Genomic DNA, 23,853 nt, shown 5'->3' with positions numbered 1-23,853 from the left:
TGTATAGAATGAAGACGGTTGTGTGGAAGGTTGCGTTATACAAAGTTGTAGGGATACTATACAACACGGATACAAGACAATTGTTGAATTACTATATCCAGATTTCCGTTTGAAATACCATTGCCTTCCACGTTCATTTTTGTTCCGTTTGTGTGCAAGAGCAAAGAAGTAATGAGTTTATGGCAAGTAGTGTTGTCACGAGATGAGACGAGGCAAAAAAATTAGGCTATCTCGTTTCGTTTCGTGCAAGCGCTGTCTCGTCCCATGTTTCGTCTCGAAAATAAAATATCTTCCCCTACTTCGTCTCTTGTCTCTAAAACGAGGTACGACACGAGGCACCAAAATGTCTCGTTTTAAAAATTAAATGCGTGTCTTGTTTCGAAATGTCTTCTTGTTTTCGAGAAAGACCTGAAATAAGTCTCATCTCGTGGTAACACTTGTGGCAAGAGGATATCTGAATGTATTATAGTTTGTGACGTCTCAACTAGACTGTAGCACGGTCTCAAACTTTGTAGATATTTTAGGCATGGCACAAAAACCCGAAAGGTTCAGGACACCGGAACGGTTCTCCATACAGTTCTATATCATTAACTAATTATTGCTTTATTTCAGCAGGTATTGTCTCCAAGTATTATTTTACATTTCGTTGTGATCAAACTGATCAATCACGTGACCATCATGAATGTTTCATGACGTGTACACCTCCTTGCTGCTCTCATCCTTAACTTGCCAATCCTTGGTGCCACTCTAGTATGCGGCTTGATCTCGTGTGTTTTCCACTGTATGAGTTATGCTTTCTGTGTGGTGAAATCTATGAATCTGGAGTAAAGTGCGGCTGGTGTTTTCATTAGTCAAGCCAATACTACTGCCAGCGAAAGTGAATACTGTAAAGTAATACTGCCAGCCTTAGGCATACTTCAACATCGCTACATAGCGATTGAACAAACGTAAATAAAGCGTGTGTGTTGTGCTTGTGCGCGAAAGTGTTGTAACTAGCGTTAAACGGCGTACCAGGTCCATGAATATTGTGATTTGTACATGATTTTAGGAGAATGCCACGGAAATGCTACAGCAGCGTCTCGTGTGTATGCAGAGAGGTACCCAAATCGTTGGCACCCAGATAAGAACGTCTTTCAAGGGTTGGACCAAGATTACGAGAACGTGGCAGTGTAATGCCTTCCCTAGCACTTGACACAGGTCTTCTCCGTACTCGTCGTACAGCAAACGTCGAGGACCGTATTGGTGATATAGTGCGACAAACTCGAACTGCCAGTACGCATGGCATAGGCCATGAATTAGGTATGGCACATTCCCTAGTCTGGGATACTCTGCGGGATAATGATTGGCGTGCGTTTCATTACACTGCAGTGCAAGCTTTGTCGGAAGGTGATTATGAGCCTCGAATGGAATTGTCAATGGATCAGAGCACAAAGCCGTCGCCATCCTAACTTTGTCCAACGAATATTGTGGACAGATGAGGGAACTTTTACACGCGACGGCTTCTTTAACACACATAACAGCCACATTTGGGCACACCAAAATCCACACGCCACCCGAAGCTCTAGCCATCAGGTTCGATGAAGTGTCAATGTGTGGACTGGTATGCTTGGGAACCATATAATTGGACCCTACCTTCTCACTGCACGGCTCACAGCAGTACTTAATTTTTCTTCAAGACGTTCTGCCAGGCCTCCTGGAAGATATTCCACTGTTTCATCGTCAAGGCATGTGATTCCAACACGATGGTGCGCCTATCCATTCCACTGCTGCCGTTCAAGCATAGTTGAATGGTCGATTCCATGATACTTGGATTGGTCGCAGTGGTCCCGTGGCATGGCCACCACGATCTCCTAATTTAGCCCTTAGATTTTTTTCTGTGGCCTCATTAAATCTGTATTATATTGTGATCCACCACATAGTGCAGAAGACCTAGTTGCCAGATTGCATGCTGCTGTTACCACAATTGATAATCATATGTTATCTAATACACAAAATGACATTCTCTGGCGTGGAGCGTCGTGTGTAAGGATGGAGGGTGGACATTTTGAAAATTGGCGCTAGTTTAACATAAGATGTTTCCCTTTGACCTTTTCCCCCAGACATAACACTGTCTGTAGCCGCCATAGGTAATGATGTGTGTATCATGCAATTATCTTTACATTTTTTTGGTGACAATATCATCTATTTCGTTCCCTGATTGTCACGTGTGCTGAACACATTGATTATATTGCATAATCACCTGACATTTGTGTACATGCAGTATTGTACGTGTACTTTCTGTAAATACAGTGTGTATAAAGCCGCACTTCCGCCAATAGCAAATACATGGCTTTGTATTTCCATAGCATAGAAGGCGGACGAGATGTTGTTTTATACTACCGATCATATTATTAAGTACAATAACCATTTTCTATTTTGTAACATCTTCATTCTATCGCCACATATCCGGACCGTCACACATCGGACGGTGTATAGAACAGACAAATTCACTTTCAGAATTGAATCGCTCATTGCAAAAAGTGCTTAAGTCCATTGTCATTAAGGCGGATTATAGTTCAACAAATTCAACAGTTCCTATATTTAAACCCCTCAAACAGACATCCCACATTTGTGATTATAGCTTTTAAGGCTATAATGCTGAAATCACAAGTATGGGATGTCTGTTCGAAGGATTTGAATAAAGACATCGTTGAATTTGTGAAACTCCAATCCTCCTTAATAGTTCTGGACTTAAGCCCTTTCTGCAATGACCGATTCAAATGGCTCCGTCGAACAACGTTGCAAAGGACAATTTCTGTCAGATTAAGATTTTAACAGAATAACGTAGCAAACAACATACCCCACCGCGTGGATCAGTTCGTTTTTCATACTCTTGAGGTTGGTATCCCTAAACAGCTAGTGGCATGAGTTTGAAAGAGTAAGCCTATACGGCATCACCATATAATTTATTGTTTTGCTTTCTGCAAACTTGATGTGCTTTTACTTCAACGTTGTCCGGTGGAGCCATTAAATTGTGATAAGTTTTCTCCGGTTTATGACATGTATGGCGTGAACTTTGGGTTCATACTATGCAAGGACATGGGGTTTCGAGTCCAGACGTCAAATACCCCTCTCTAGAGGAAAGTACTCAATGCAGGTTGTACACAACAATCTAACTTATCCTTCGTTCTGGACAAGTGCTTCAGGAAAGTGTTCGGCGATCATTATTTGTTTCATTTAACAAACAGCAGATACAGCTTAGAGGTGATTGTACATTGTACGCATAACATCTATCACTGTTATGATCACAAGAACGAATTGTCGATACACACACAGCATATCCTACATCCACACGTGCATCTTCAATCACATTACACCGCTTCGTTATTATCAGACCTTCGTGCAGCTTTTCTTGTTTACTTCCGATCCGTGTAGTATGTTTATTCTTGTAATTGTTCCAATTCGCATATCATTCATCACCGCATGAGCGAACCATTCCGCCTTCACAATTGAGCGCCACTGAGATGGAATTTATTTCTCTTTATGCTCTGTCAGCTACTGTTAGTTATGGAACCACGTATAACATCATACGCATTTCAATTTTTGTGCAGCTTTCTGACATACCGTTGTTCAGCAACCGAATGCTTGTTTCCTATCAACATGTCTTTTTAAACATGCTAATTTCGACCCAGTTTTCCTCAGATAATTTCCGGGGAATCCCCAATTCCTTTAGGGAATGTCTTGCGCACACATTTCAGAATTGCGACATACACATTTCTGAATAGAATAGGTTTGAAGTCTTTGACGTGACCATGCCGCATTCGCTCTATCATTCAGGGTTGTGGCGATATAGAGCTCTCAAGTTCGTTTTCCTACAGTTTCGATACTTAATATCTCCGAAACTAGTGGTCTCTGACCAAAGTTGCAGAGGACTTTTTTTCTTGTCTTGATGTCCCCTATATGGTGGTGTATAGTTGGTGCGCGAGTTTTCGAACACCCGGTATTTTTTTTTTAATTTATAACACGTTTGTACTCTCGGGTTCGATTCCCGGCGGGAGCTCATGTGGTTCGGATTCCACGTTAATCAGTAGGTCCACGTCTCATATAGCCTCGCTGCTGAAAGGGACGCTAAACTAAACTCAACTCCACTCAACATATTTGTACTCTTTATATCATGTTATTTAGTTTAAGGGGGCAGACTACTAAATATTTTTGAAAAACTAATAATTTTTCTTTTGCCCGTTTTTCGTAAGTGGAAAGAGGTAATAAAATGTAACTTACTACAACAATAGATAATGTTATTCTACACCCGAAAATTCGAATCGGAAGAATTTTCAGTGTTGCCATCCATAGAAATTACAGTGTGACCAGAATTTGAATTACTCAAAAATCTAGGTAAAGGCAGCGACTAGAAAAATGAACTCAACGGTAATTGATGACTTATCATGCTGTCTACCTTTCTTGTTTACTACTTTTTAAAAAAATGTTTCTACTTATTTTGTAATAACTTATTTATTTTGTAATAATTTATGTAAGTTTTATAAAATAAATAGAAATGTTATTTAAAAAGTAGTAAACAAGAAAGGTAGACAGCATGATAAGTCATCAATTACCGTTGAGTTCATTTTTCTAGTCGCTGCCTTTACCTAGATTTTTGAGTAATTCAAATTCTGGTCACACTGTAATTTCTATGGATGGCAACACTGAAAATTCTTCCGATTCGTATTTTCGGGTGTAGAATAACATTATCTATTATTGTAGTAAGTTACATTTTATTACCTCTTTCCACTTACGAAAAATGGGCAAAAGAAAAATTATTAGTTTTTCAAAAATATTTAGTAGTCTGCCGCCTTAAGGCGAAGACGAATGTTGTAGCGAAGGCATTGTTCCATTCAAGATTGTTGACAAAGTGAGCATTAAATTGTGTATTGGTTTGCGGAGAACTTTCACTCCCATCTGTCTGTTAATGTTGTGGCTTTTTCGTAAATTGAGTCGTGAGGAAGATTTCCGTGTCTTCGTTTACAACATCTCTGTGCACACAGCAACTTTCATTTCTTTTTCTTTCTTGAATGCATCTTAAATCACTATATGCAAAATGCAATCTCAGCTCAGTGACTTTAACTGAACCGATCTCAAGGTCCATCGCTGGAGAAACGATGGTTCCGGTTGGATTCTTTGTACCAAGGCAAGGAAATCAGGGTGGTTGTTAGCAATAGCGCGCGCAGAATTTCATCAACGGAAAGCAGGAAGGGGGGAAGGGGTCTTAAGTTCCTAAGTTTATATCCTTTGAGGTGTTTGTATACATCTTAATGTAGTAAACTTTTATTCTTCTTTAATATAAAATCTTGACATGGGTTTAGAAGTAAATGCAGAGAAAACTAAATATATGAAAGTTTGTCAGAATGGTAATACGGGAAATTATGGATACGTTAAAATATCTAATAATACTTTCGATAAACTGGATACTTTAAAGTATCTAGGATCAATACTGACAGACCAAAATCATATTCATGAAGAAATTAAATGTTGACTGAAAGCAGGGAATTCGTGTTATTATTCAGTTCAAAATCCCTTGTCGCAAATTCTATCGAGGAATTTGAAGCTTAAAATATATAAAATAATAATCATGCCTGTTCTGTATGGTTGCGAAACATGATCCCTTACTCTGAGGGAAGAATGTAGACTGAAAGTATTTCAGAACAAGATCCTGAGACGAATATTCGGATTCAAGAGGAACGGGAATGAGGAATGGTGGAAACTTCATATCGAGGAATTACACAATTTATACGACTTACCAACCATTGTTAGGGTCATCAAATGTAGGAGGCTTAGGTGGGCAGGTCATGTAGTCAGGATGGAAGAAAGTAGAAACGCTTTCAAAGTCGTAATTGGAAGATCAATCGAAAAATGACCATTAGGAAGACCTAGGCGCAGATGGGAGGACAATATTAAGATGGATCTCGCAGAAATAGGAATACAAAGTAGAAACTGGAAACAGTTGGCTAAAGATAGAAGTCAGTGGAGAACTTTTGCGAATGCGGCATTGAACCTTCGGGTTTCATACGTCATAGAGTGAGTTTGTTAATAGAAAACTTTCGTGCGTACACCACTGTGTTACTTCCCTTTTGATCAGGGTGGTTGGAATTTGCCCGAGAAGAAAAAAAAGAAAACTTAGTGGGTATTTTTGGGCGTTCGTGCTTAAACAAGAGCGCGCCAGAAATTTTGATTGGATGCAGCTAGACAAAATTGTATATATATATATATATATATATATATATATATATATAATTTTTTTTTTCATAACATATTGTATTATGCCCTCCGTTCTACAGCTTGTTTAAAACGTCTCTATAATTCAATATGTAAAGTAGCTGGCTTTTAATTTTTAAACATTTGTCTCTGGCCAGTATGGAAAGATTATGTATATGTTTATTTTGGTACTGGGAATTATGGGGTTGCATTGTCATAAAACCCGTCCCGAGTATTTTTTTTTCTTTCTTTGAATAAGTTAGAAACCTTTGATCTCGAAAGGTTTCTCTCTCTCTCTCTCTCTCTCTCTCTCTCTCTGCATTCTTGTACAAAAGGGTAGTAAGTTTGAAGGAGGCGAAAAATTGCTTGCTGTATATTTTAGGGATATTAACTAATTCGTATTAACAATACACTGAGAACAGATTATTAGTGGTCTAACGATAAACAAAAATTTTAGGAATGATCGAAAAAAAAATAAATCAAAAGATTGCGATCTTGGCCAATAATTAGTTTTTGGATCAGGGGCCACAAAATTTTTGAAGGGCTCCTAAATCGAGTTTTGATACTTTTTACGGAATAAGCACATCATACTGAGTTGGGTGATAGTTTGGGTTTGGCTACACTGTATGTAGTTCTCCAGATATAAGGCCTACAAGAAAATTTTTGATTGAAATATGTTGGATCAGGGGCCACAAAATTTTTGAACGGCCCCTAAATTGAGTTTTCGTATTTTCTACGGAATAAGCACACCATACTGAGTTAAGTGATACTTTTGGGTATATCTACACTGTATACCCTCCATTCCAAAAGAAACCGAACTTTTGAAAACAAATAGTACCACTAGTGCCATCTGTTGTAATATTTTACCGGTAGATGGCGTAGTCCCTCATTGACAACTGGTATAAATGTCATGACATTTGGATGCACGGCAACAAAGTTATTGCGTTTCAACTGTCAGTGTGTTGTGTACATCGGTCGGAAATTGAGTTTCAAAAAACGAGCTGCAATTGAGCTTTGTGTTAAACTGGGTAAAACTTTTAGTGAAACGCACCAAATGCTACAAACTGCATATGTGATGAGTGTCTATCCAGTACGCAAGTTTATGAGTGGTTCAGGCGATTCAAATCGGGTAGAGAGACGCTGGATGATGACGAAAGATCAGGCCGTCCCAGAACCGGATTATCGGAAGAAAACATCGAAAAAGTGCGTGAATTCATCAAACATAACAAAAAATCGTCGGTGAAAGTTATTGAAATGGAATTAGGCATTCCTCAAACAACCGCATACCGCATTTTGACCGAAGTTTTGGGCCTTAAGAAGGTTAATTCGCGGTTTGTACCACACAAACTCACCGAAGACCAAAAAGTTGATCGAATTGCGCATTGCAAAGACATCGTTAAAAGTGCTCGCCAGGATCGAAACTTCTTGAAATCGATTGTAACTGGTGACGAGACGTGGTGTTTTGAATGTGAGCCCGAAACAAAGCGGCAAAGTGCTGAATGGAGAGCGCCGGATGAAGGAACACCCAAAAAAAGTCGCTTGGTGAAGTCAAAAGTTAAGGTGATGCTGATTTGTTTTTACGATTCATAAGGAATTATCCACAAAGAATTTGTTCAGCCCGGCCAGACAGTCACTGGAGAGTTTTACTTGGGCGTCATGAAGCGTTTGCTGGCAAGAATTCGTCGTATTCGGCCTGAATATCGCGAAATCGGCAGTTGGACTCTTTTGGACGATAATGCACCATCACATCGTTCGCGACTTGTAACTGAATTTTTGGTCAAAAATCACATTATTCGGTTGCATCATCCGCCCTATTCACCAGATCTCGCTCCGTGCGATTTCTATCTGTTCCCGAAACTGCATTTGGCAATGAAAGGAAAGTGGCACGCATCGATTGATGCCATTGAGAAGACGACGACCGCCGTCCTAAAGACCATTCCAATAAAGGACATGGAGAAGTCGTTTGACAACTTGTTGGAGCGTGCAAATATGTGTATCGATGCAGAAGGGGAATACATTGATTAATAAAAATGATTTGCTCCAAAATGTACATTGCTTTTTTGTTTTTTTTAAAACGTTCGGTTTCTTTTGGAATGGAGGGTGTATGTAGTTCTTCAGATATAAGGCTCACGAGATTTTTTTTAAAAATTATTATTGAAATATATTGGTTCTTTTGATTTTTTTTTTAAAGAAGCTTTTTTCGGACGGTGAAAATTTCCAGTAATTTTATGCAACACTACGCAGGACATAAGAACACGCATAACAACCTTTGTGGAATAGTGCATAGAAGCCTTTGCATTTGCCTTTGTTGATAACAGTATACAAACTGCTGATAGGCACAACGGCTGCACTGAACCGGCTAAAGCTGAACTTGTAAGATCTTGGAGAGCAATACAAGTAAAGCAAAGTGAAAATGAAAGATGATTTGACTTTGTGTTTCTTAAAGAAATATGCAGAGGGTGCTAAATGAAAAATTGCTTAGCAGGAACTAGTAGAGCGGAAGTACAGCATATTGTCCGTTATTCAAGTTCCAATGTTCCTACTTAATTATACGAAAGAAGCGAGGCGTTTCATGAGAAACACTTGACTGCTTGTTCTATAGAAGATCTACATGCACCTGCGGAAGACAATGGAACACCTAATGAGACCCCAATCCAGCGATGAGAAAACTCCAGCGAATCGCGTGGGAATACACGCTCTTTTACTCATACAATGACTCCACAGCCTTGCTCTTGATATTTGCTCTTGCAACGTCAAGGAAAAAAATTATTTTATTATTAAACCTATTTCACCTACAAGAATTAAATACGCATACTGCACCCGTTTAATTAAAAACAAAATACTTATTTCGCGTCAACAGGTCAAATGATGTGACGTTCCTATCTGAACTAAAGGAAAAATACAAGTTTTGATGGATTGGAGTCAGTTGCTATCATTTTTCAGAATCTCACTTTGTTCGTAAACAAAGGGAGTCAACTCCAGTTAATATATCTGTAAATGAACATGAACATTCGTGGTGAATACAGGGAAAACCATGTCGATCGCGCAGTTAATGCACTGAACAAAAGTTAATATTCTTTTCTCACAAGTTATTCATTCCATTAAAATTCTGAATTACCTTTTTTTTTTTAAAATCTCGCGACACCCAATTTGGAAAGCTCTGTTCTAAACTATTAGCCCCAGCGCCGGCCTAACAGCTAAATGGTGTGTGCAAGACTAAATTATGGTGCTTCTCACACCAGGGGAATTTGGGGGTATGGAATACCTCCAAGTAAAATCGGGAGATTTCCCCAAATATTTTAAAAAAATAAACATTAGAAATTAGCATTTCAGAGCTGTTTGTACTTAAAAACTAAAGTGAAATAATATCTTAAAATTACATCATTTATGGACTAATATCCCACCCCTCTCATTTAGAAATGTAAAAGGCCTATTATTTATTGGTTTCAACTACCTTTTTCAATGGACGCTCAAAGAAACTAAATAAACTATAGCAAAATCTAACTTATTAATATTTTGTTAATGACTTCATTTAAAATACTTTTTTTAAAATTTAGTCATAGGTCACTGTAATACACATTGTGTCAAAAACAAAGTCAATAAATAGCTAATTTACCATTACAATATTTTACTATTTTGCCACAATAGAAAATAAAACTACCAGCATCTCCTAGTACACTTGTTATTTGTTCGAAAATAACAATGCTATTAAAAGTTTTGTAATATGCTGACAACAAACTAGTTCAAAATAGGATTGTATCTCATGTTTATTTTAGTTTAGGAGTAGTAAGAATAATGCATGTTCTTATTTCAGTAAATAACAGACTTGTAAGTCGAGAATATTTATGAAATTATAGAAAATTTAGAAAATATTGTGTGTTCGCTGTCAAAATTATATAAAACAGTTTCACCATATTATTTTTAAATCTTTTTCGGTTTTCTACGCCCTTCCCCAAAATGCTCACGTGTGCGGTTGCAGACGTCGCACACGCCTTAAGACGGCTCTGATCAGCCTAAAACTGAACCATTATTCCTTTTACTCTTGTTTTATAATGAAATCGAATATGATTTTTTATACAATCTGCTTAATGCACGGTAGCAGCTCACTGAATTATCATTGTGCTATGTTATCCTTGCATTGGTAATTTCCGTGCATATATTGATATCCACAATAGGCTATGTCTTCATTAGTGCAGAAATGGTCACCCATTCCTACGCTCAATAACAACCACGTAATTTATGGTGCTCTTTATGAAGCCCAAACAGATTAGATTACTTACAAGCCTTACAACTAAATTGCTATTTGGAAAACTGTTGGATATACTGCAGCACTGGCATTCTCCGCTCTCCTGTCCCAACGCGTTTGCCAATAACTTTGATAAACACAACACTGGCGCTCCTAGCCAAAATCGGCAGTGTTATCCTGGTCAGGTAATATCTACATATAGGGGAGATGGGGGGAATGGTGGTCACCTAAGGGAAATTTTACTTTACGCACCAAATATGATCATGAAACAAGCGATATCTATCTGATGGATAGTAGTCTACAACACTGCGTAGTTACAAGCTCGTATCTATATCACACCGATGTCCACCGTTAAAAAAAGATGTGATGTTGACCGGAATTTCCTATACGTGCGGGAATGGCAGTCAGCTCTGTAGGAAAATAAGATAACGAAGTTAAGGGTTTGCCAACATCGTATTGATTATTATTCTGCTTATGTTTTTTTTTTCTTTTTCAGCTTATTAAATAATTACGGAAAATAGTTTTCAGTATTGATACATATAAAAAGCAAACATATTAAAAAATAATCACATAATTTTTGACGTAAGAATATGTTCATTATATTTCATTTGCCTAAAGTAACAAAACGTATGTTATTTTACTCTCATATAGCTAAATTTTTACTTCAAATTATACAATAGATGTAAAATAATGTGTAATGAAGTACAATAGACTAGCGTAGACTCGTACTAGTCATCATATGGTTTCTACAGTTTTATATTTTAAGGTTCCTTTTGAAAGCTCTTAAGTTTCACCTAAACTAATCTGTTTCTACCTTCTCAGTCTTGTTAGCTAGTTTTTAAAATACCAATCATAAATGTAATTTACAGGAGAATCACACCCACTACATTCCTCATGAACCCAATAACCACACTGTCTAGAAAGATACCATAATTCGTCATACGCACTAAATTCTCCACAAATTATACAGTTCGCGTTTGAAGAGGACAAGCAACATTCTTTACTCCTAACATGCTAAGAGTAGATGGAAGATCTGTTTCCTTGATCGTGGTTTCATCAAGCTTTTCAGCTAAAATTGTACAATAACTTTTCCTTTTTTCGACACACGAATTTCTTTATCATTATAATTATTTTACCTCTTGTTGCTCACTGCGTTTTTCTTCTTTTCTTCCTGAGATTTTAAAACTTCTTTCGTAGGCGTTTTTTTCAATTTTTCAGAATGTTTCTTTGTTACGTTTATACTTCAACATTTTTCGGAAGTTCCAGCATTTGAAGGTAAAGCAAGCAAAGACGAAGCATTGGCAAAAGACACATCAACAAGTGAAGAGGTGCTAGGTTAGGGATCGGAGATGTTATTTTCCTGTTGTAGAAAATCTGAACTTTGTAACGACGCAAGGACAACATTGCATTGATCAAGTGTGTCAGGAAAATCTTGATCTGCAAACAAATCTCTTCCAGCTGTTCGGTTCCAGTTATGTTTAATGTTATTTGTTTCAGCGAATTCTTCGGTGCGAGCGGTCCCGGGTTCGATTCCCGGTGGGGGCACTCGGTCGAATGTGTAAAAAGCTTTTTCAGGCCAGCCATCTTGAATGATGTTTTCCTGGATTTTCCTCATCCACACCAGGCAAATGCCGGGGTGGTGCGTAACTTATAGGTCCTAAGCTGCTTCTTTCCTTCCCCAATCCTTGCATTCCCCAACACTGAATGCCGCCGCAAGAAAGCCACTTGAGTTTTTTTTAAATTTTTTTATTTTATTATTATATACATCTCTCTTTTGCAACGCACTGAAAGGAATTCTGTAGCTTTAGCAGTAGCACGAAGCGATGTCCTTTCCATTATGTTTCGTAGTGCACATTCCAAGTCCTTTTGCGTTCATAACGCTTTCATAATAGTCCTTTTGTAGCTTCGGACCATTTGGAAAGATACAGGTTAATGTTTGTGATAGTGAAATACTTCCGTGCTGTATCAGAAGAAAAAGAAAATGGTAAACATTCCAATGTGGAGAGTACCGATCATGTGTGGGGAAGCTCTGGTCTGTTGACTGCCATTGCCCCAAACGATATGGGACCCCGAAGATGTTACATTTCTTTACCTAGAAACTTACAGTGCAGCGAAATAACATAAAATTAATCCGAGATTATAATACGAATCTAACCTGAATTTACACATACAAACTGTACTTATCTCAGCTTCCAGTTCCTTCCATAAATTATAAGAAACACAATGAAAATAAACATTCAGCTCCTATTTCTTTACGCGTCAACAAAGAAATGGTGCCCATACTAATGCAAGTTAGTTAGCTTACTTGCAAAGTGCAGCACCTATAGTAAAGCCTTCATACCGAATCACATTTGAAAAAAAAAAAAAAAATAGTGACTGCAATTTCCCACCGACTGGTGTTGTCCCGTTCACCTCCATACTACCTTACAGTTTCTAGTAATTAACATTCACTACACTTTTAGAATGTATTTGGTTGTAACGACCCCCTGCCCCTCGCCAGGACGCCCGTGGTTGAGATCTTACTTGAAACGGAAGGGGGGGGGGAATTGAAAGTACTTGATATAGGGTGCTGAAGAAGAATATCAGACATATCGTAAAACAGCTAAAAATAAATGTTGCGGTTTTGATGTGAAAAACAGCGGAATAAGAGCTTTATTTTTCATTTGTTTTAACAGTGTTGTATAAGAAAGAGTTAAAAAAAAAAAAAAAAAAATGGAAGACAGAATGTGATGAAGGAAGGAGCAGCAGATCAAAATGAAATTGATCATTCAATCCAGTGAAAATAGTAGAATGGGTTGCATAGGGACAATTTAATAAAAATAGATGTTATTAGAATCCAATTTATTGTATATTAGTTTATTATTAAAAGATGCTGAATAATTGTTTGTGTGTATGCTCTTTTCAGGAAGTGCCATTATCATGCCGTTCAACTCTGGACAATCTCCATTCTGTAGAAGTGGTGGACAACCGCCCTCCCGTGGATAATGCCCAGGCTGTCAGTCGAACGCGGTGCGACTCCCGCCTAAGCCTCGGAGGATTGGATCTCGACTTGCCTCTCTCAGATAGCTATCAAGTGGAACCAGGTGAGCGAGCCGCCTTCCTCCTACTTCTACTTGTAAATAACCTTTATCTTTCAATAACCTATCCGTAGTTTACCTGAACTTGAAAAATGTTCTGATTCGTAATGAATCATCAATTAATGATAATATTACGAACATTATACACGGTGCTTCAAAACAACACCGACAATGTTTGGGAGGTGATTCATAAGACAAAAGTATAGACCAACCTGGGTGCACAAATGCTTCCTTTCGGAGTTGTAGGTTGCCAAAAACATGAAAAAATGAATTTTAAAGGTCCATAGCTCCAAAACAATACAACCTACTGTAGTCGGGTCAAGATTTCACTTAGAAACTAGTATGTGCCTTATCGAAATATATTCATGTTTCACAAACCTGTGGTACTTCTGCAACAACGTTTATAGAGGTAGTTGGTGAGTACTTCAAATTATATGCCTGTAGCTAAACTCTCTCTATAAGAATTGTTGCATGAGTACCTTGAGATTCTGAAACATGGATTTTTGGATAGGACACATAGTAGTTCCTAAGTGAAGTTTTGACCTGACTACAGCAGGTCCCATAGTTTTGGTGCTATGGTCCTTTAAATTTAATTTTTTCATGTTTTGAGCAGCATTTGTTCACTAGGTTGGTCTATACTTTTGTCTTATCTTTGTGTCAGGAATCACTTTCTAAATGTTGTCATAGTTGTTTTGAAACACCCTGTATAACTAGAATCAAAGGTGCTTAATATACGAAAGGCAAAGACACTAAACAGAAAAAAGATCCAAAATGGCTGCCCATGATATCATTGTGTTTCTCTTCCTAGTATTCTTTTCTGTTTCTTCCCTTGTATCTGCACCAGGGGCGGATCTAGGACTGACTTCTGAGGGGCGATGGGTTGTCATACTGCTACTTTTAAGGGCTCCAAACTTTGAGATGGGTTTTATTTATAAAGTAAGAAAGTTTCCTCTTCTGGGGGGGCGATTGCCCTGATCGCCTCCCTTGGATCCGCCCCTGATCTGCACTGTATTAATAAGTTTTTCAAAACTTGAATTTTGTGTTGGTATTCTAAATGGCATTAACGTATTGATTTTCATGTGTCCTGTCTGGAACTCGTGATAAAATTAGTAAGCGCTGTTGGTTATATATAAAATTGTTCATACAAACACAACATTTGCTATCTAATTAATATATTGTTCTCGACTCAAATTTACAAAACTTCTATACTGCGTTTCTCGGCACAGACTACTTACAAGGCTGCCAACTATATATATATATATATATATAAATAGATACAGTAGTCCTATATTCACGAACATGTTTCATAACAACTCTCTTCTAAATATTTCTCACACTCTCGTATTAGGAACAAAATAATACTCAAGCGGGTATATAAACCAAACATCTTACTAAATTCAAACACTATAATACACACAGATATACAAGTAAACTAAAATTTCATTTATTAATTTTTCTCTTATGTCCTGCTTTCCTTTAATTTTGTTTTTCACTTCTTTCTTCCTATTCTTTTCACACTGTATCTGATGAACCTACGATCATCTCAAACTCGTATATCAAAAGTTCAGTTATTTGTGTCTGTTCTTTAGTAACATTATAATTAGCAAAATAATGAGAACGTCTATGCTGCAACACGCAGAAAGCCACACGTTGATGGTACATAATTGGAGACACACCCGATTTTAAAATCGTGCGTGTGGGATGAGTTGGATATATATATATATATATATATATATATATATATATATATATATATATATATATATATAAAGATGAAAACACGAAGAAAATTCTATTTACCTTATTAATTCAACGTGGGCCTCCAGAACAGCTCTGATTCGTCGTGGAATGAAAGTTTATAAGTAATAAAATATTGTACTATTCCTTATTCAGTGCAGCTCTTACTAGTAAAGGGTCCAAATGGATGAATCGAGTTGCGGGATGAGACATAGTGCGCCTGATAGAGTATGTGAAAATGAGTGCCATAAGAAACGGAGGGGGAGGATTTCAAAGTTGGTGGGAGAAGGGTTATGCTATGCTATGGAAATACATCAAATAAACTGTTGAATCGTAAAAACAGTGAAAGATAGACAATGCAAACGGTGCTAGTTACATATACTGGCAAAAGAAGAATTGGCAGAGTAGATCACGAACCTCCGCCGCCATTTTGAAATCTGAGATATTTTTTGAAATGGAAAGGTAGTCATGCGACACAGGTGTTAACACTGCGTTTTAATCAGGAATGCAATGCTGCTGTCCATTTTGTCATATCACTAACTGTTGATGAATTATGGCCTGTTTTATACCTTTGGTACCACATGCCCTTTCCACTCCTCATGCACAGTCAGCAATGTCCTTGAATGCACAGAAGTACATATATCCTCAATCCGCTGCACGAGATGTGGTAAATTCCGGATTTTGACGGAGGATACTATGGACTGAAGGTGGCCTCAGAGGTAGAAGTCGAGATCTAAAGAGCATGGTGGCCATTCCACCGGTCTCCGACACCCGTTCCACCTTCTAGGGAACTCTTGATTCAGGTACGCCAACCGGTTTTGATCTGCATTGAATACCTGATGTGGTTGAAGGGCGTTGCAAATTATTAGGCACTTTCTTCACGCAATAAACTTTTCTGCCGTTTTGCGCAGATCCTGTTCATATTGCGAGTTCTTGCTGACAGTATGTGTGTAATTTTTCACGACACAATGTGGTTTCGTTTCTTAAATTTCTTTACCCATGACACGGACGCCTTGAAGTCTGTGGTATTGTTTGGATCAATTTGTTTTTTCACATGCAACGTCCATATCCGAAGAGTACGGTCATGAATGATAGCGCTACTGTTTCTCGCACTTTTAAAGATATATAGCACTTCATTATTTATTTTCTTTGTAGACGGTCTCTCTATCTTTTGCTTGAACGTGCGCAGAGGATTCAAATTACCTTGTAAAAATTTATACCTGTTAAACACAAACGAGGGCTTCCTCTGTTTCCCGGATATTGCTTCTGTTTCGATCCAATAAGTTGTACGCTTTTACGGAACAGTTCTCTTCGGCACTATACGTGCGAAGCAAATTAGAAGTAATGCCATAAATAATAATGTAATAATATACAACTTGGATATAAAATTTCACTGTTAGTTTTCTTGGCTTGTAGATCTGTTTATTTGCATTCGTGATAATCCAAACTTTCAACATACGAGTATCAGTCTCGTAGATTTTCGTAAATAACTGTAAAGATGATCCTAAATCTTCCAAGTAAGAACAGATAACGATCACTAAGGTTCATAATTGACTTTTTGAGAACATGCCGGGCCTAATTGATATATCACACGACTACCTTTCCGTTTCAAAAAATATCTCAGATTTCAAAATGGCGGATTTCAAGATGGCATTCAGATTGTAAATTTTTCCAGAGGAAGAGTTGTATACATTTTGTAATTAGACATTTAAAGCAATGGGTGGAGTAGAGGGCTGTAAGGGGAGTTAGGAGGCCCTTTAGAAAATGTCATTGTATTTAAAAAAAAAATCAAGGTTAAATAAATTTATTAAAAATAAAGTATTCTTTTGATGATAAAACAATTACAAACCTGAAATCATCAAGAGTGTGATTATTCCTAAAGAACTTTTTTAAAAAAATCAATGTATTAGGTACACGAATTTTGCTGATAGTTATACTGAATATACTGGAATTTGAAAGTGAAACTCAGTAGACACCCTGTTTAGTAATTGCTGAAATTTTCAATGGGTCATCATTATCTTCGGCGGCGTTTTCATAAAGTATTTACTGCTAACTCATCACATCACTTGACTCGCTTTTGTGTTTGCCTTAAAATCAGGACGATTTAATTATTTCATTCACAAGAAAATTGTCAAGTACTGAAAAAGTGTCGAATTGTCATTTTTTTAGTGCACGATTGATGGTTAAAAAGCATAATGCTGAAATAAGCCAAAATTGTAATTAGTACGATATCACAACAATTCATCAACACCAAACTATCAACCCAATAACATCGCCGGTATATTTCATCGAAACCTAAAATATCTAAGACCAAATAATCAACAACCAAATCATATACCCAATTCATCGATAACTAGATCATTGATACCCAGTTTGTCAACAGCCAATTCATGTACAATCAAATCATCGACGACCAAAACATCTACAACCAATTCATCGACACAATTTATCGACAACTAAAATATCGACGACAAAAGCATCGACAGCTAATTCATCCGCAACCAAGGCATCGACAATCAAAACATCGACAGTGCATGACTCGGCACGCAAAATATCGACATATAAAACGTTCGAAACTAAAACATACACGGCACATAACACTGTCAGCTAAAACTTCAGTAGCACATAAAATTGGCAAATAAAACATGGATAGTGTGTTATACAGAAAATAAAAAAAACAGGAGTACATAAAATGAGGATCCAAATTACCGACAATGGAAAACATTCACGACACGCCATCATTTGGAATATCAATAACCAAAACATCGACAATGAGAAACTTTTAATTTTTAAATATGACAAAATGCTATTAATTACTACACGAGAAAATACTTCGTCTATTTTAACTAATATGTAACGTACGAACGGGGAAAGGTTGTCAACTGATATTAATATATATGGTACTGATACCAGTGTTTCTTGAGGAGGACTTTATCCCTTGGTTATGGCCAACTGCATCTCCCACAACTAAATTAATTACATTACAGGGTCACTTTTGCGCAAGGCACATTGTGTCTCAGTGTAGTCTTTCACATTTTTATATTATGTACCCAGTAAAGTTTTCTGAAAGCCAGCGTTGTTCAGTCGTCGTTTGGTTGTTACTCTAGGAAATCATTCAATTCTGAGTTTACACTAAGTAGAATTTCGAAATAATATTTTCTAATACATGGTAACTCTGGTTGTTAACAGTAATTCACAAATACGTTGTGCTACTTGACCATGTCTACTAGTATGATTTGAATAGTATTTATTATAGTTTAATTTCTGCAAAATTCTTATGACAGAATCAAATACACGAACATTTTAATTTATAAGGTTTCTTCCATGATAAATAAATAATAATAAAAAAATGTGATTTGTTTAGAAGCAGTTAAAATGCTGATCCACAAGGTAGCTAGCTTTTGGCTGGAATAAACCTTAATTTGGATAATGCATTGAATCATTCATTCATAGGAAAAAAAAAAAAAAAAAAAAAAAGAAATGAAAAATTAATAGAAAAAGGAGAGTAAAAAATAAATATGGAAAACAACAAAAATATTTTACCTTTGATTCTCAATTTTGCGATTCGCTTTCATCAATTGTATAGCGTATGCCTAATCTTGCACGGTTATTGCACACATTTTAGTTTCGATTTTCAGACGTTTATTAAAGATTTCTGTATAACTGTGTATACGAGGAGCAGTCAAAAAATTCCCAGCATTTCGTTCTAACTATTTATTACCATATTCATTTAATCATCTTCAAAATAGGCTCCTTGAGAACATAACGCCCCTGCATTGCTAGAAACAACGCTGAAAGTCAATTTCTGGTTTGGTATGTTTCGAACTTGTCATCATGTTGGTTTAGATGTCTTCTATAGTGGCAAAACGGTTACCTTTGAGGTCCTTTTTGATCTTGGGGAAGAGCAAGAAATCAGCTGATTCCACTGGTGTTACACGATTTTATTATGACTGTCGATGATATGGGTTCTATGTTACGTGCCATGGATATGTGCTGTCGATGTTATGTACCGTCGATTAAATGTATGTCGATATTATTGGGTCGATGGTTTGACATATTGCATCATGCATTGACTAAAGCAACAAAGTATAACAAATATCACATAACATATAATAAACGATGTAATCGAGTAAAATTGTATTCATAAACATTATATCGAAATAACATGAAATAGCATACGAAGAATTGTACAAACTCATATAGAGTTTTCCTTAATCACTGCAGGTCATAAGCTGTAAAGGAGAACATTATTGTGTGTCGAAGTTTTGGTTGGCGATTGTCAGCTTGTTCATGTTTTCATTATCCATGTTCTGGCTGTCAATGTGGCAGTCGATCATATGGTGGTGAATGATTTGGCAGTAGATTTTTTTACGTGTCGATGTTTTATTAATTTTCAATGAGTTAACATGTATGAGTTAACATGTTATGTGCCCTCCATATTGCTCACTGTGTTACATTTTAGTTGTTGATGTAATGTAATGTGGATGATTTGGTTATCGATGAATCGACTGTCCATGATTTCATTGACGATGTAATGAACCGTCGATATTAGATACTGTCGATGAAATGTCCTATCGACGTTTTAGTATTTAATGTTATTGATGAATTGACATAGAATTTGAGTATTCCGCTCCACAACCCCCCTCCCCCTAACGAATGTAGCATAAAAATAGTGGTAATCACATTTCAAATTATTACTTACCATTGAAACAGTGATGAGTTGTGACGAATCATAGTTTGTAAATGGTTGGTAAATTGTAGAAAAAATCTTATGTATGTTCTCGTTGTTTGTTTGTATGTATGTATATATGTATTTATCGATTTATTGTACTGTTTTTGTACATTTCAGTTGACTTTCCAAGTAGTCCTAAACAAATGAAGCTGTTGACTCAAAAAACGTGTGAAGCACATGGCATGACTATGCCGAATGAGGAACCAGAAAACATAGGTAAAACTATGAAAATATTCTAAAATATGGAAACATTTTAGAATAAAAAGATTTAGCAAATTGTTCACAAAAATTTAGTCACCATGATACAATCATACATGTCTAAACAAGTTTATTCTGTGTCAACAGAATTGCAGCACAATCCTAAGATTGTAAAAGTTTCAAAACACTAATTTTTAAAAGTTTGAAGTGGTCGAGAAATTTAAAAAAAAAAAAAAAAAAAAAAAAAAATTGAACAGAATTTCTCAAAAAATTTAAAGTTCACATGTGAAATTATTGTTGTTGCATATGAATCGAATTTTTATAATTACCTCAAATTAAAAGCTCAACCACATTCTTCAGCAAAACAAACATTGACAAACCGAAATATTGTGATAAGAAAAGAAGTTTCACAGCCGTCAAACTCTTCCGGTTTTCAAGAATTTGATTAACGAAATAATTGTTTTTTTAATTATTCGATTAACAGATAAACGGTTTTCAACTATTCGACTACATCTATGATCTTTGACTATGATTCAAGACTATAAATCATAAAATTCAGTGTGAAATTGTTGCTGTATATCAAGAAGATTTAATAGTTACCTATCAGCTTTCAAGTCCTAGAATTTTCCACCAGTGACCTTTATACTGAGTCGTGACTACAATACTAACGTTGAAAAAATTTTCGAATTAAAAGTGTTTTGGAATACTGTGTGAAAAATCTTATACAAAACTTTTCAAAACCTTAAAAAAAAATCTAAACGAAGATTTGAATCTGAACAGCCAATCAGATTTCATGAAGAGTAACTTTCCACCTATGACTTTAGACTATGAGTTAGAGCTAAAGTCAAAGTGGGAAATTGCTATTGTTGTATATGAATCGGTTTTTAATAATTGCGTGTTTCAATTTTTCCACCAATGACATTAGACTGACCCGTAACTATAATCGTAAGGTTCAGAATGTGAAGTTGTTTATATATATCAATAAACAGTAATTACCTATCAGTTTTCAAGCTTAGAAAAAAAAATTAGACAAAGATCAACCAATAAGATCTCACCAAAGATAAGTTTTCACCAATGTCCTTTAAACTATGTCCCGTACTCATTCATATGATCATATGATACAAGGTTAGCATAAATGATCCATTCGTTTTGAAAAGTCTATATTTTCTAAAGTATTACACGAAAGATATATGAAAAGAACCCAAACTCTCCAATTTTATACACCCTCTACAAATGTTCAATATGCGCTCCTTTGGTGACACGACACACATCCAGACGATATTCGAGCTCATTCCATACATTTTGTAGCATAGTCCTGTCAGTTGTCTGTACTGCAGCACTAATGCGTTCTTTAAGCTCAAATAAGGATTAGGTAGTGGGGTTACGTAAACAAGGTCCTTAACGTCCCTCACAGGAAGAAGTCGCAGGGCGTTAAATCAGGAGATCTGGAAGGCCAAGGGAACAAAGCTAGGTCATTCTCACCAATACGCTCAATCCAGCGATGCGGAAGTTCATCGTTAGGTAGTCACGAACTGGCATATGCCATTGATGAGGGGGGGGGGGATTCTACACTATGCGAACTTGGTGAGTTTGTGTAATACTTTTGAAAATATAGCCTTTTCCAAACGAATGAATAATTTATGCTAACCCTGTATAACAGTCTCTCATTTTAGATGAGGTAAAATCCCGCAAACCTAAATATTGGCAATGTTTAACCCATGCAAGGGATCAACCTGACCATCCAAATTTATAAAAATACATGTATATCTCCAAATCCTAGAGAACAGTCAGCGATATTTATTTTTGACAATTCCTAAATTCAAAGATGAGTCAAGTGTACGCTCCCCCCAAAACCTTAAGAACACTGTCTCAAACTACTCATGAAACAAAACGAGACCTTGTATTCATCCATATATCATATACTACAGTAAAACCATATCTTATACAATAAATTAGGTTACAAAGCTCCTAAATTTCAATTTTTGGCAATTTTTTTAACCATAGAAGGAAACAACATGGAACATCCAATAGTCTTAGAGATCATGTACCAATTTTTAGTTTTGACAATTTCCAAAATTTAAGTTCACTTGCAACATTTCTTTTTAAATCAGAAAAGGATACAAGCTGAACCAAAGACATTTAGAAAAGTGTGCACTTGCTTTCTAACATCTTCCAAATTGTACTTTTTTGGTAATCTCCAAATTTAAGGTAGGCCAATACACTCCCCTTCGAAAATTTAAAAGGGGTATCAAAGTACCCATACTTTATGCAAGAAAATTGACCCATGTATATTCAACCATATAACCATGTCATGTAATAAAGAGTCATCAAATAAGATAAATTAGCCCAATAACCAATCACGTGATGAGCACATGGCAATACAAATATTTTGACAATTTTTTTACCCATAGAAGGGGAGAAGTATGACTACCCTGATTTCCAAAGTTATGTATTCGAATTCTAAAAAACCATTTATAAAATTGTAGTTTTTGGGCATTCCCAAATTTGAGTGGGCCAACACAGCCCTCCCAAATTTTGAAAACAGTATCAATGTAACCATGTTGTATGAAAGAGAGAATAGACTCCTTTTTCTCATCCATATAAGGTGATAAGACTCACCAAAGAAGATAAATTAAGTCAATAATTAAGCACGTGGTGAACACGTGGCAATACGTATATTTTGACAATTTTTCTAACCCATAAAAGGGAATAAGCGGGAGCACCCAAATTTGCACTATTCTATATTCCAGTCCTAGAGAACATTTACATTTTTTTTTTAACAATTCCCAAATTTAAGGGGTGGACCAACACATCCTTCTCGAAATTTAAGAGAGCATGTGTACTCATATCTTATAAAAGAGAATAGAGCCCTGTTCTCAGTCATGTAACCATTAACGTAATAAAGACTCATCAAAGAGGAGGCTTTACCATGTTACCTCGACTAGATCAAACATCTCTATTAGTAGATCTAAAATCTCCGAAATTTATATTTTTGACAGTTTTTTACTCATAAAAGCATAACGAGATGCATCTGTCAAACTTACAAAGGTACAGTCCGCAGCAAAAAACCTGCAACATGAGCATGTAAGTTTATTGTGAAACTACGCCTAACAGCCTAGGGAATCAACATGACTCTAAGTGGCAGGAATCACGCAGAAGAAACCTCGGCGTCCTCCCCCGCATACTTATTTTGGAGCAAAAAACTTCGTCGTTTCGCAATAAACTAACATGTTCATGTTGCAGGTTTTTTGACTGTACATACTTCGTATACCAAATTTCTAGTTTTGGCAGTTTCCAGTATTTAAGTGGTCCTATTTATCCCTCCCCAAATTTAAGGGCGGACCAAGGTACCCATTGCCAACATTTAGAGGAGTTAGTCCTAGGTTTTCCGCGGTCATTAAGCCTTGGTTCTCAGGCAGGGGCCACTCTTTTTTTTTAATCTCTCTCTCTCACGAAGCAGGCATAAACCAACAAGTATACTCGAATGGAAATTAAAAATTTGTTGCTTGGGTGAAAAAGTTTTTTTTTTTTTTTGGTGAAATCTAATGAACATTAATGTCTATTTTGGAGTACCGAAAGTAATGTGATTACTTAAAAACGTTGCTTCAGCAACCTGCCCACCTCTCACATACACA

At 36.5% G+C, this 23,853-nt stretch overlaps 1 protein-coding gene across 4 annotated transcripts in view; it reads left to right on the top strand.

The window, feature by feature from the left end:
* LOC145673531 (uncharacterized) overlaps window positions 1-23,853 on the top strand; it is a 326,206-nt gene that overhangs the window by 237,252 nt on the left and 65,101 nt on the right. For all 4 annotated transcript variants that reach the window (XR_014128780.1, XM_081743322.1, XM_081743320.1 and 1 more), the window contains exons 10-11: window positions 13,380-13,557; window positions 20,138-20,236. Coding sequence is in view for 3 of the 4 variants with exons in the window: in XM_081743322.1 (XP_081599448.1) it covers window positions 13,380-13,557; window positions 20,138-20,236 (277 nt within the window). In the remaining variant the exon portion in view is untranslated. The remainder of the gene's footprint in view (window positions 1-13,379; window positions 13,558-20,137; window positions 20,237-23,853) is intronic.

This window comes from Thermobia domestica, chromosome 16 (genome assembly GCF_964235325.1).
Source record: "Thermobia domestica chromosome 16, izTheDome1.hap1.1, whole genome shotgun sequence".
In the NCBI taxonomy this organism is placed as follows: domain Eukaryota; kingdom Metazoa; phylum Arthropoda; class Insecta; order Zygentoma; family Lepismatidae; genus Thermobia; species Thermobia domestica.
The sequence above is the reverse complement of the archived record's forward strand: the minus strand, read 5'-3'. Positions and strand labels throughout refer to the sequence as shown.